The following is a 12,701-nucleotide window of genomic DNA, read 5'->3' as shown; positions in this document are numbered from 1 at the left end:
TATTGCTTCACACTTTTCTACATTAAACATTATCTGCCACCTACCAGCCCATACTGCTAGACCATCTGTGGCTTCCTGCAGTACTTCACAATCTTCATTATTTGGTGTCATCAATGTTTGGTGTCATACTGTTCCCTCAGTTCCCAAGTCCAGATAATTTTACTTCATCAAAATGCTTCTAGCATATCTTTAAACAAAAGTTCTTCCCTTTTTCCATCCTCACAATCGTACTGAGCGAAGACATAAAGGACTTGAAATGTGACCCAATCCCCGAGTAGCACTGCAGTCAATTTGACCTGTCTTATGGCATTCTAATATACGAGGATCATTGCCCTCCGAAATAAGGAATCCATCCTTTCCAACACATACTTTATTATTTTGCTTCTCATTTCTGTGGCTTGTGTATTATTGAACCTTATTTGGTGATGGGTGTCTAATGTATAAATTGTGTAAAGTTTTGCTTGAATTCTCCGAGATAGTGTTTGTGTGTGTGTGTGTGTGTGTGTATATGTGTGTGTATTAAAGCTATAAAGTTGATGAAAGAAACTAATAAAAATACAATGTAAATATTGCTGCAAAGTTAGCGAGAAAAAGAAAAGCCAATGTAGAACTGTGCACTATGGAGATCCAACTGCTTGCATAGATAAATGAAGGAAAGGACATCTTTCAATTTAAAAAAAAAAAACCTTGTGCTCATAGCAAGAACAATATAAAGATTTTTTAATTGAAGTATAAACACATAGCATTCACAATTAAATTTCTTTTTAATGTAGGGCACCAGTAAAGTTGAAAAGAGATAGACACCAAGCTTTGGTTACAGGCTGCAATCTAATCTCTGGGTCAGATAGTGTATTTTTAAAGAAAAATCTACCAAGTCGACTTGTATAGCAACTACTCGTCACACTTTCCCCCTCATATTTTTGATAATACCAGTATTGTTCTAAAACAGCATATCTTCCAACTTTCCTTCAGCTACGTCACAGGAAATCTCTTGCAATTAGCGCGCATCTGTCACACTCCAGATGTCATGCCTTAAAGTGCCATACCTTTTTCTTAAAAGATTGTCTGGCAACTGTAAGAAAGAGGGAAGAGAAGACCGGACATGTCATGATGGGAACTTCTGGCCTTGAGGTAGAAATGTATAAGTAGCTGCAAACCATCTTCCAGATGAGACGTTAACCCGAAGCCCCGTCTGCTGTCTCAGGTGGACAAAAAAGATCCCATGGCCCTATTTCGAAGAAGAGCAGGGGAGTTATCCCTGGTGTCCTGGACAATATTTACTCCTTAATTAGCATCACTGAAACAGATTATCTGATCATTATAACCTTGCTGTTTGTGGGGGCTTGCTGCATGGAAATTGGCTGCTGCGTTTCCCATGTTACAACAGTGACTACACTCCAAAAGTACTTCATTGGCTATAAAGCGCTTTGGGACATCCCAAGTTCGCGAGAGGTGCTATATAAATGCAAGTCTTTTTATTGGATCCAGTAATTAATAAACACCTAAAATTACTTGTATTTGACAATTCAGACAACATCCTTGCAGGCGGAGGTGGGAGAGCAGTATTGAAGTTTGAATTAGCTGGTTTGTTAATAGCTGCTGAGTGCAGTTTCTCAAATTCAGCCATTTCTGTGTTCCCTGACCCGGGATTGGGAGGAGTCAACCTTTGAGTTGACTTTGTACTTTTGGTAAACCCATGGCACAAAATAGAGATTTCAAACAAACTATTGTTGGCCCTGGCACAATGAACATGCGATGGCCTGGCATCACTGAATATCCGCCAACTCCATTATCTGTAAGTGGCACCAACTAGTACAGCACATTCCACCAAAGTATCCTTAGGAATAGGGGAGAGAAACACAAATTAACCTCAAAATTCAGGTGTATAATGTGTTTATCAGAAGTACATTTTTATGAATATATATATATATCTCTTATCTCAAATTGAATGTTGTGCTATAGGGCCCAAGTTTCCACACGCGCCTAGAATGGCGCAGTCCCGACCTGGACGCCCGTTTTTCGCGCCACAAAGTGCGCCCTAAAAAAAATCCTCGGTATTCTCCACCTACTTGCAGGTCCTCTGGCCCTTGGCGCAGCCAGCACGAGCTGTGAGGGGGCGGAGCCAGGTCCCTGCGCTGAAAACAGTGCCGGGACCTCTGCACATGCGCGCTACAGTCGGCACGCAAGTGCAGTAGCTCCAGGCGCCGAACTGTGTGGGAGGGGCCCGAAGCACGCAGCCCCTAGCCCTGGCTGAATGGCCTCACTGGGGCTCCTCCCACGGCCAGCTCCTGCTTCCTCCCGACCAGACCCGACACTCGCTCCCCGCCCTGCCTCCGGACCAGACCCGACACCCGCTCTCCCCCCCCCCCCCCCCCCCCCGCCTCCGGACCACACCAGACCCGACACTCGCTCCCCGCCCTGCCTCCGGACCAGACCCGACACCCGCTCCCCCCACCCCCCGCCTCCGGACCACACCAGACCCGACACCCGCGCCCCCCCCCCCCCCCCCCCCCCGACTGGACCCGACCTGACCCGCGCTCCTGTTCCCGCTCCCTGCCTCCCCGACTCGACCTGACCCGCGCTCCTGTTCCCGCTCCCTGCCTCCCCGACTCGACCTGACCCGCGCTCCTGTTCCCGCTCCCCGACTCGACCCAACCCGACCCGCGCTCCCGCCCCCCCAACCCGCCCCCCCCCCCCCCCCCCCCCCCTATGGACCCGACCCGACTCCCGCTCCCGGACTGGATCCGACCTGACCTACCCACCCCCCCCCCTCTCTCCCTCTTCCCCGCCCCCCCCCCCTCCCCCTCTCTCTCTCTCTCTCTCTCTCTCTCTCTCTCTCTCTCTCTCTCTCTCTCTCTCTCTCTCTCTCTCTTTTCCCCCCCCCCCCCTCTCTCCCTTCCCCCGACCCGACCCAACCCAACGCCACCTACCCGTAAATCTGGTGCTGAGGACGGGCCGGCAGCCTTCGGTCCCGATAGGCCTGCCTGAAGCACTTTCACACAGGTCGGAAGATGGTTTATTTAGTCTTTTCTTTGCTTATAAATGTTTATTCAGGTTGGATTTATTTGTATAAGTATAAATAAGGATTTATTATAGAATTTAATGACTTCCCTTCCCCCCCCCCCACCTCCTTCTGGACGCCTAATTTGTAACCTGCGCCTGAATTTTTAATGTGTAGAACAGGTTTTTTCAATTCTACAAAAATCTTCACTTGCTCCATTCTACTTTAGTTTGGAGTACGTTTTCACTGGAAACTTTCAAATCAGGCGTCAGTGGCCGGACACGCCCCCTTTTGAAGAAAAAATTCTGTTCCAAAGTAGAACTGTTCTACCTGACTAGAACTGCAGAAAAAAAAATGTGGAGAATTGCGATTTCTAAGATAGTCCGTTCTCCACCAGTTGCTCCTAAAAATCAGGCGCAAATCATGTGGAAACTTGGGCCCATAGTGTGTAATTGTTGACCAGTCTTTCAAGAATGGGAACTATTTGGATAGAAGCCCAGAACAATCTGGGTAGATGCTCCAAAGCAGAACATGACTTTCAAGGAAACCTAAAGGGTCTTCAGAACTGATGAGGTGACCAAGTCTTGCCTTTGGCATTTACAGGCTTGACTAGTGCTCCTAAAGACTTCTGCTGGAAACATGTGGTCCAAATTTAAACTGTTTTGTTATACTGGGCTTTTAACAAGTGGGGCTACATTTAGTGTTTCACGGTCACCTTCTCGCCCAACATTTACATTTAGCTGGAATCACAACGTTGTAACAGTTGTGTGAAATGTTCATATTGTGTCCACTGGGTTGTAACAATAGCATCTCCTTGTGATGTATCTTTTTGTACGTATTTTTCTTCAATCTGGCGAACTGAGTTACCAACAGGCGAGGCTTTATCTAAAATGCTTTTATTTCACAGTAGGCTGAACATAAGAAATAGGAGCAGGAGTAGGCCATTCGGCCCCTCGAGCCTGCTCCACCATTCAATAAGATCATGACTGATCATCTACCTAAACTCCACTTTCCTGCACCATCCCATATCCCTTGATTCCCTTAATATCCAACATACAGAGCAACAGTTAATTATGGTAACTCTCATGTAACGATATAGAAATAATGAATACGCTACACTGCCCCCGCTTTTCTAACTCCTCTCTCCTGTGTTCCATTCTTCTCACAGCACTTTGCTGGCTGACTGCCTCACAGCTTATCCTGGCTGTTCATGCCTGGGGCTTTTGTTCATCTCTTCCCTGTCCCTACAGGAAGTTAGGTCTCGATTCCTGCCCCCCCCCCCCTCTGGGGGTTGGTCAGAAGAACTGCTAATCAAGCCTGCAAATGCATTCCCTCCATTCTCTTTTTTTTTAAACTAGCTTCATGTGAAGCTCAATAAGTGTCAGCCGTGGCTCAGTGGGTAGCACTCTTGCCTCTTGCGTCAGAAGGTTGTGGGATCAAGTCGCACTCCAGAGACTTGAGCACATAATTCAGGCTGTACTGAAGGAGGGCCGTCTTTAGGACGTGACATTAAAGCGAGGCCCCATCTGCCCCCTCAGGTGAACATAAAATATCCCACAGCATTTGAAGTGCAGGGGAGTTCTCTCTAGTGTCATGGCCAATATTTATCCCTCAATAAGGATCAGTTAAAAGAAACAGATGATCTGCTCGTTTATCTCATAGATGTTTGTGGGACCTTGCTATGTGCAAATTGGCTGCAACGTTTTCTACATTACAACAGTGACTATACTTCATAGAAAATAGGTGCAGGAGTCAGCCATTCGGCCCTTCGAGCCTGCACCACCATTCAATAAGATCATGGCTGATCATTCAGCTCAGTACCTCTTTCCTGCTTTCTCTCCATACTCCTTGATCCCTTTAGCCATAAGGGCCATATCCAACTCCCTCTTCACAAAGTATTATATTGCTGTAAAGTGCGTTGGACATCCTAAGGTTGTGAAAGGCGCTGTATAAATGTAAGTTTTTTCTTTAACAGGCAAAGATATTCCATTCGCCTCACTTCGCCCACAGGATGAATATTTATTAGGAGCGCTTGGGATGCGGTAACAGTTCCCCTATTGTTTCCGATAGTCCTTGATAACGCTGTCCGTGTCTGACTTTAGTACACATTTGGAAAATGCCTGTGGCCCTCCTCTTTTTAAACCTGTGTAAATCCACTTTGTTTGTTGAAACCCAATATTTTAAAGTAACTATTTTTACATATCCTTTCAGTGGAACAATTGTCCAAAAAACAAATCCTGAAATGTGACCGTGGGTTTCAAACTTGAGAGAGAGGGTCCTGCTCAGCTAGGCCAGATTGAAAGGTTAAAGGGAAAGGAACATCTAGGGAGAATACTTGCCGATCAAAATACTCCCTTAGCATCTCTCTGGAGAAAAGGATAGCTGGGGTAAATTTGTTTACATATCTATTTTGTAAAGGGAGAAGATTAACAACAATGTATGGCTGTTTTATTCCTTTGGGAAAGAAAGGGTTAACTTAATTTATTTCTACGAGAGAAGAAAGTTTTAATATTTAAACAAAACTCCTCAATACAGGAAACCAAGACATGTTTCCTCTCGAACTGTAAAAAAACGAAAGAGAGCTGTCAGCTGCAGGTTTAAGACTTGATGTCAGGCCAAGGTGGTGATTCATTTAATGCTGACATGCGGTAAATTTCATGATCCAAAATTACTCTTTGTGGAGAACCTTTCTGTATCGTTGCTTTAAACCGATCACAGTGATGCATTGCATGGCCAAGATGATACCAAGCCACTGAGATTATTGCATTGGTATCGGATTTTCAACTTCTTGCATTGGATTGGAGACTCACAGAAGAAGTCTGGCTGACAGATTTTAAAGGAAACATTAAAATGTATTCTCCATATAGTTTGTGTGCTCGTCGAGGAGGGGATGTCGGTGCTGGGGATTAGAACACGTTGCCATTTCAGCCGCCTAGTGCCAGCATCAAGCAACTCGTGTCAGTTATAGCACACCTCAGATGCAACGTGAACAAACCTCCGAAGAGCAGTTCCAGCTCAACAATGAGTGAGATTGCCAATGTAATGTCAAAGTGTAGCTCATTTTTGTACTCCACTCTATCAGCCTGGACTGAAGGTCTCCTCTGTCTACTGACTGAAATGGTCCTACATGAAGTTAGTTCCCATGGGTATGAGCCCGCAGCACAAAACTACCTTCTTCTGTAGTGAAATGGCACAGCATTAGCAGTCTCGCTCTGACTTCAAAGATGGTTGATGTGAGAAGAGGAAAAAAACAACTCAGTGCTGCAGTGAGTTTTACTCTTTTTGCAGATGGAACTGCAACACAATTTTTGGGTCAGATTGCTCACCACCTGACCTGTGAATGCTTGATGCTGACTGCATGGCAAAATTGACAAGAAATACTGTACTCCCCTGCATGGAGACCTTTCACCTTGATCACAAGAAAACTTGTACGGTAAACATTCTCCAACATCAATAGTAGGAAGCACTTGGGCTGTCTGTCTTCGGTGCACCAAATACTGAGCCAAGATTGAAGAAGCACATTTCATAAAATTGTGTGTGTGTGCGTGTGCACATGTGTACGTACATGCAGGGGCTGATGTGATGGCAGCTGCCCAGTGGGCTGAAGCAGGACAGCGGTGCAGCACCCAGGCTGCATTACTGGTGGGGAAAGACAAAGGGGGAGAAATTGCCCGCTGCCCCAATTGGGGGCGGTAATCTGCTCGGCCTCTGGCCAGCGTAGAATTGGCCTTGCCGCCCCTCGGAGGATTACCCCCCTCCCATGAGGTGTGATCGGCAGCGCTACGTGGATGCTCCATGTAGCACTGACCATGTTTCAACGCCTATCCCCCTTCGCTTAAAAGGGAGGGTCCCTACGCATTCTGCATGGCTTCCATTAGGCCGCCAGGGACGCGTGGTCCCAGGGCTGCAGCCCGGCACCCAAAACGGAGTGCCAGGCTGCACGATGGAATCATTTTGCCATTTCAGCCGCCTAGTGCCAACGTTGAGCAACCCATGTCAGATAGAGCACACCTCAGATGCAACGTGAACCAAGCGTGCAACCTCAGAAGAGCAGCTCCAGCTCAAGCCTCCACAAGTGAGATTGCCAATGTAATGTCGAAGTGTAGCTTGTTTTGTACTCCACTCTACCAGACCACGCAAGGGTGCAAGAATTCGGGCCGACCTGTGAGCCGGCAAAACCGCCAAGATGGTGGCACAGGGCGCTCTCGACCTCCCCTTTAACTTCCGCCCCGCGAGCAGATGTTGGCCCGGTTCACAACCCATGAGGCTAGCGTTGATACCCGCTCCCGCCAGCCTTGCGGAGCAATATCCGCCGAGGGGCGGGAAAGGGAGTCGGCACGTGCCCCCTAGAGGCGCTAACGGGCGTCACAAAAAGGGGCAAGTTCGACCCCAAAGGCCTAGAAATTGGACCACGTGTTTCAGGTGCTGCTCTGTGTCTATATAGGCCCCAATATGACGGGCAGGCGGTGTGAGCGCTTAGCCAGCTGGAAGTGCGTTGTCCGCCATATTGTGCAAGGACAAACAAGAGGCGACCGTTACCCATGCCTAAAACAGGCTTTGGGCACTTTGCCTATGCAAATAATGGGCCTATTTATGGTCCCCTCTTCACAATTCGCCATGACGTTGAAATGAGGCCCGAGGCCCAATATCTGGAGAGTCTCGGGCCTCCCCAGTCAGGCACAGGCGAGGCACAAAGTACGACCCCTGCCTCTAGCCCAGTCAACCAGTTTCTATGCCAAATATTTCTGTAAGCCAAATCTGCAATCCCACGAGAGGCTGGTGTGGGAAATGGAAATATTACACTAGTACTGTAGATTGGCATAGCATTGAGACATGTCATTGCAGCACAGGAGAGGCAGATTCACTGTGCATCTAACTGAGCTAAAGCTGACTTGGAGGTTCTTGTTGCTGATGTTGGATTCCTGAATTTGGAAAGTGTTCCATTACCCGATATCGATTGCTTGGGAATATGGTTGGGATTTTTGATGGAATTGTAGTGGTGTAAGGGGGCTGACTTAATACTTGCCGTCAGTGTGTTTGTATGTGTGTAGGTGTGTGTGTGTGTGTGTGTAGGAGAGGGTGGGGTGACTGCACGAAGTACTGTTTAGACCAGGTTCAATGTCACTTATGTTAATGTGCTGAATGCCCCTTAATGTACCTTTGCAAAGAGAACATGGAACCTCTGAGTTGAAAGGGGTGTCATTGGCCTGACCAACGATCTTGCAAGATACCTTGTAGCGCATCTAGACACAGACAGATGCAAAGATGCAGTAATTTCATCATCGGGTTCATGCTATAAATTATTTTCAAAGGGTTCTTCTAGTGGCCAGTTCCTTAGGGCCTCCCGTTGTGCCTACAGTTTTGATAAATGCAGCGATATCTATCTGCTCTGAAACACATTTTGTGGTTACTGACTGAGACTGAGGCTGTGGCAGTGCACACCTTCCCAGAGGCTACGGTGGGCCGTGATAGTGCCTATAAACACTGCAAAACTGGGCCACACTCCTTTAGAAAGTTGCCCTGATTTTTTTTTTCCAATGTGAGTAATAATTGACCGTTGACCATTAATAACCATTCTGTTGTGGCCAACATTTATTTTTGCTTTCTCTGCCTTAATTTTGTGTTTTTCTCTTGGTCTGCCTCTCTCTCTAGTGCTGTTTGTATGTTCACACTTCAGTCTTTCATTTCTCTATCTTTCATTCTTATGTGTCTGGCCCTGTGTATCACCCCTTTTTCTATTGCTCTCTGCTCCCTTTTTCTGTTCCTCTTAGTCATTTTTTTCCTCTTCCTGTTTTCTCTGCCACTCTCCCTCTGCCTGCTTTCTCTGTTGCCTGCTTCTGTTGTTCTGTTCTCTGTCTCTGCTTGTGTTCCTCCCTGTACTTCTGTATTTCGCTCTCTCTCCGCCTCTGTGTATTTCCTTCTCTGCCTTTGTGCCTTTCTCTATCTGCCTTTCATGCCTTTCTGCCCAGTGTAACATGATAGATGCAGTTCAGAATACCCTGATAGATTATCACTTCAGTGTTGTGTTGACACGGCCTAGATACGAGCACCACTCCTGTTCCACATTTCACTCTGCAGACACATATTTGCAGATCTCTACAGTATGAGCTGAACGTGCTTTTCTGCACCCTGGGTTATTTTAAACCCCCTCATCAATCTTGTGTTTATTGTAAAGCTTTTCAGAGCCAGAATTTTAAGTTGCTTTGCCTGGCACACAATTGTTGGACTGATTGATTTGTTTGTAGGCTTGGGTATAGTTCCATAATCGAGGACTATCCAGCAGTGAGTCATCCCCAAGTAGTTATCAATGTGTGAACCTAGTGATTGTTGGATGGCTATTTCATCATGGAGGGCATCATATCTGAACCTGATCATGTCATCACCCAGTGCCCTTACACCCAACAACAGCGATTTGCATTTGTGGTGTCCCTACAAATTCACACGAGGCATGTACTGCAGACACAGACACTCCGTGACCTTAACCTTTATTCCCAGGACCAAGGAGTGCTGACCCTGGGTGGGACCTCCCCTTTTATACCTGAAAACCCAGGTACCTGGAAACAAGTTCACCCCCTGTGGTCAGGGTGTGCATTTCTAGGGTATAAGTACAGTGTACAGGAGTTGCATGAAGGTTACAGTTGCATGATTGGTACATACATGACAGCATTTATATAGCATCTTTAACGTATAATCAAGCAAAATTTGACACCAAACCACGAGATATTAGGACAGATGGCCAAAAGCTTGGTCAAAGAGGTAGGTTTTAAAGAGCGTCTTTTTAAAAAAAATATATATATTTTTTAATTCTCATCATCTCCCCCTGGGTTTTTTGCCAATCATCTTAAATCTGTGTCCTTTTAAGAACATGCGTTAAAATGCTGACAGTAAGATTCCCCTTCAAACAGAGCTTACGGGAAGAATTTTTCCTTGGACACGAGTGATTCAAAATTCCCGCACTAGCAGCGAGTCACTGGTCGGTGCTTCCAGAGATACGGATTCTCCACTGCTTCTCCTGGCACTTTTGGGAACCTCAGTGTTTCTCTGTTGCTACATTTCCACCATTTTTCCATTATAGTTAGCGCTGTCATGAACATTCCTCCCTTGTTTCTTCTAAGTTCCAAATGCACCACTCTTCCTCCTCCATACAGCCACACGTTGCTGAAATCCAGAGTCTGCACACTGTCCACTGCTTCAGCTCATTCATCCCCAGCACCGTCAAACTGTGCGACTCCTCACTCTCCTCGGGGTCTCTTTCCTCTGATTCTCTCGGTTTTTAAAACCTCACCTGGCCTTGTCTAATCGCTACATTCTGATTTACCTCCTCTTATTTCCTATTCTCTTTAACCATGGCAGTGTTCTGTACTATGGGTCTTGAACTTTTAAATATGCAAAAAAAAGGAAATTAATAACTGAAGTGTGTCCTTGAATGCCTGGATGTGAAAGGAGCATTGAAATGTAGTGAAATGTTACATCAATCCAGTGTTTAGTAACCATTCCTTTCCTGATTCCCTTACAGGAGCGGGCAGGCAGGGTCCCTCGACCATGCGCCAATGGGCAAAATCCATTGATACCAGAGCATGAGGTAATCTTCAAATTAATTCTCTCTTCTGCAAATAAATTTGGGAAATAAGCCATTTTATTAGGAAGAAAAGTTGTACGGGCTGATTTTAGAGATGCCTACTGCTGGCGAGAGAGTATATCGGGAAACTGCGGAAACATGCCTGCACTCCCAGCAGGCCAAACTCCCCACCGATAGCGTGCGTTCATAAAATTGGCTCACGAATCTTTTCACTCACTGCAGTTACCTCCTGTTTCTCTTCTGAAAGTGCAACGTTATACTGAGGTATGGTTCCACAGGCACATTCTGCCCCCAGTATCTTGTCCATTGGCAATTCTGCAAATGAGCCTGGGACCTTCAACCACAGGGACATCATTGCCAAGCCTGGTTTTATCCTCTCGATGTCCCGCAGGCCACTGGATAAAAATCAGAAATGGGAATCCAACCTGATTTATTTTCCAACGCCCAAGCCTAGTTGCCTCAAAGTGTGTCCTGGCCCAGATTGAACTGGGCCCTTGGAGTCCACTCTTGTGGCTTAGTTCCACTCTTGAGGAGTTTTGAAAAGACATTTCTAGAGCAGTCAATAGAAAGGTTTTAATTTATTTTCCTAACAATTTATGATTGCAGGCTTTCAGTTTATTTTTTTTTCTTATAGAATCATAAAATGGTTACAGCACAGAAGGAGGCCATTCGGCCCATCGAGCCTGTGCCAGCTCCCTGCAATAGCACTTCAGCTAGTCCCCTTCCCCATAGCCCTGCAATTTTTTTTCCTTCAGGTACTTATCCAATTCCCTTTTGAAAGCCACAATTCAATCTGGCTTCACCACCCTTTCAGGCAGTACATTCCAGATCATAAGCACTCGCTGCGTAAAAAAAAGTTTTTTCACATGTCACTTTTGGTTCTTCTGCCAATCACCTTAAATCTGTGTCCTCTGGTTCTCGACCCTTCTGCCAATGGGAAGTGTTTCTCTCTGTCTAGACCCCTCATGATTCTGAACACCTATCAAATCTCCTCTCAACCATCTCTGCTCTAAGGAGAACAACCCCAGCTTCTCCAGTCTGTCCATGTAACGGAAGACCTTCATCCATGGAACCATTCTTGTAAATTTTTTCTGCACCCTCTCTAAGGCCTTCACATCCTTCCTAGAGTGCGGTGCCCAGAATTGGACACAATACTCCAATTGAAGCCGAGCCAGTGTTTTATAAAGGCACATAATAACTTCCTTGTCACGAACATTGGACAAGAGAGTAAACGTGCAGTCTTGCTCCTAGACCTCTCGGCCTGTACTGCTGTGTAACTAGCTATCTCGCATGTATTACAGCATCTTGAGATGACTCTTCCCTGCAAGTTTCCCTCACTCCTGGTGAGAAGGCGAGTGTTTTTCCACTTGATGCTCTCCACCAACAGCACAGCTTAGCTTGTGTTAGCACAGTGGGCATACAACCTGTCATCCCCACCATGAAAGGGGGGCGGCGGGGCGGGGGGAGGTTAAAAGTTGCAACAATCTATATTGTTACTGCAGCAATCTTGAATCTCATCTTCCTTTTCCACATTTGGAAGCAGAATATTTGGTGTAGGCAGAGCTAAGGAAAGAGCTTGTGAGATTGATGAACTTCTGGCTAGCCTGACCTCCTTTGTAGTAAACAGATTTTGAGAAACAATATTGACTTTTCTGTTGTGCTTGTTTTTAATGTTAGATCAATAAGATGGGCGCAGAGAATGACCGAACCCACCTGTTGTTTGTGAAGGCACTAGGCAGCAGGAGCTGCCTGGATGGAGTGGTACAGCTCATGGGATGCCACCCTCAGTACTTGGAATCATTCCTGAAAACCCAACACTACCTGCTGCATATGGATGGACCCCTGCCCTTCCACTACCGACACTACATCGCCATCATGGTAATGTTTATTAAACAATAATAACAATCATCATCATAATTCCTGAATGGGCATTACATTTGCGAGTTTCCAATCTGCTGGGACCTTTCCAGAATCTAGGGAATTCTGGAAGATTACAACCCAATGCATCCACTAGCTCTGCCGCCACTTCTGTTAAAACCCTAGGATGCAGGCCATCAGGTCCAGGGGACTTGTCAGTATCAGCTGTGGCTCAGTGAGTAGCACCCTCCTCTCTAAGTCAGA

At 46.2% G+C, this 12,701-nt stretch overlaps 1 protein-coding gene across 1 annotated transcript in view; it reads left to right on the top strand.

Moving 5' to 3' along the window:
* The window catches only part of LOC139265630 (sestrin-3-like), a 56,296-nt gene that overhangs the window by 26,946 nt on the left and 16,649 nt on the right, over positions 1-12,701 (top strand). Inside the window, exons 2-3 of the mRNA XM_070882787.1 lie at positions 10,518-10,583; positions 12,258-12,458. Coding sequence (XP_070738888.1) covers positions 10,518-10,583; positions 12,258-12,458 — 267 coding nt within the window. The remainder of the gene's footprint in view (positions 1-10,517; positions 10,584-12,257; positions 12,459-12,701) is intronic.

This window comes from Pristiophorus japonicus, chromosome 6 (assembly GCF_044704955.1).
Source record: "Pristiophorus japonicus isolate sPriJap1 chromosome 6, sPriJap1.hap1, whole genome shotgun sequence".
Classification (NCBI taxonomy): Eukaryota; Metazoa; Chordata; class Chondrichthyes; family Pristiophoridae; genus Pristiophorus; species Pristiophorus japonicus.
The sequence above is the reverse complement of the archived record's forward strand: the minus strand, read 5'-3'. Positions and strand labels throughout refer to the sequence as shown.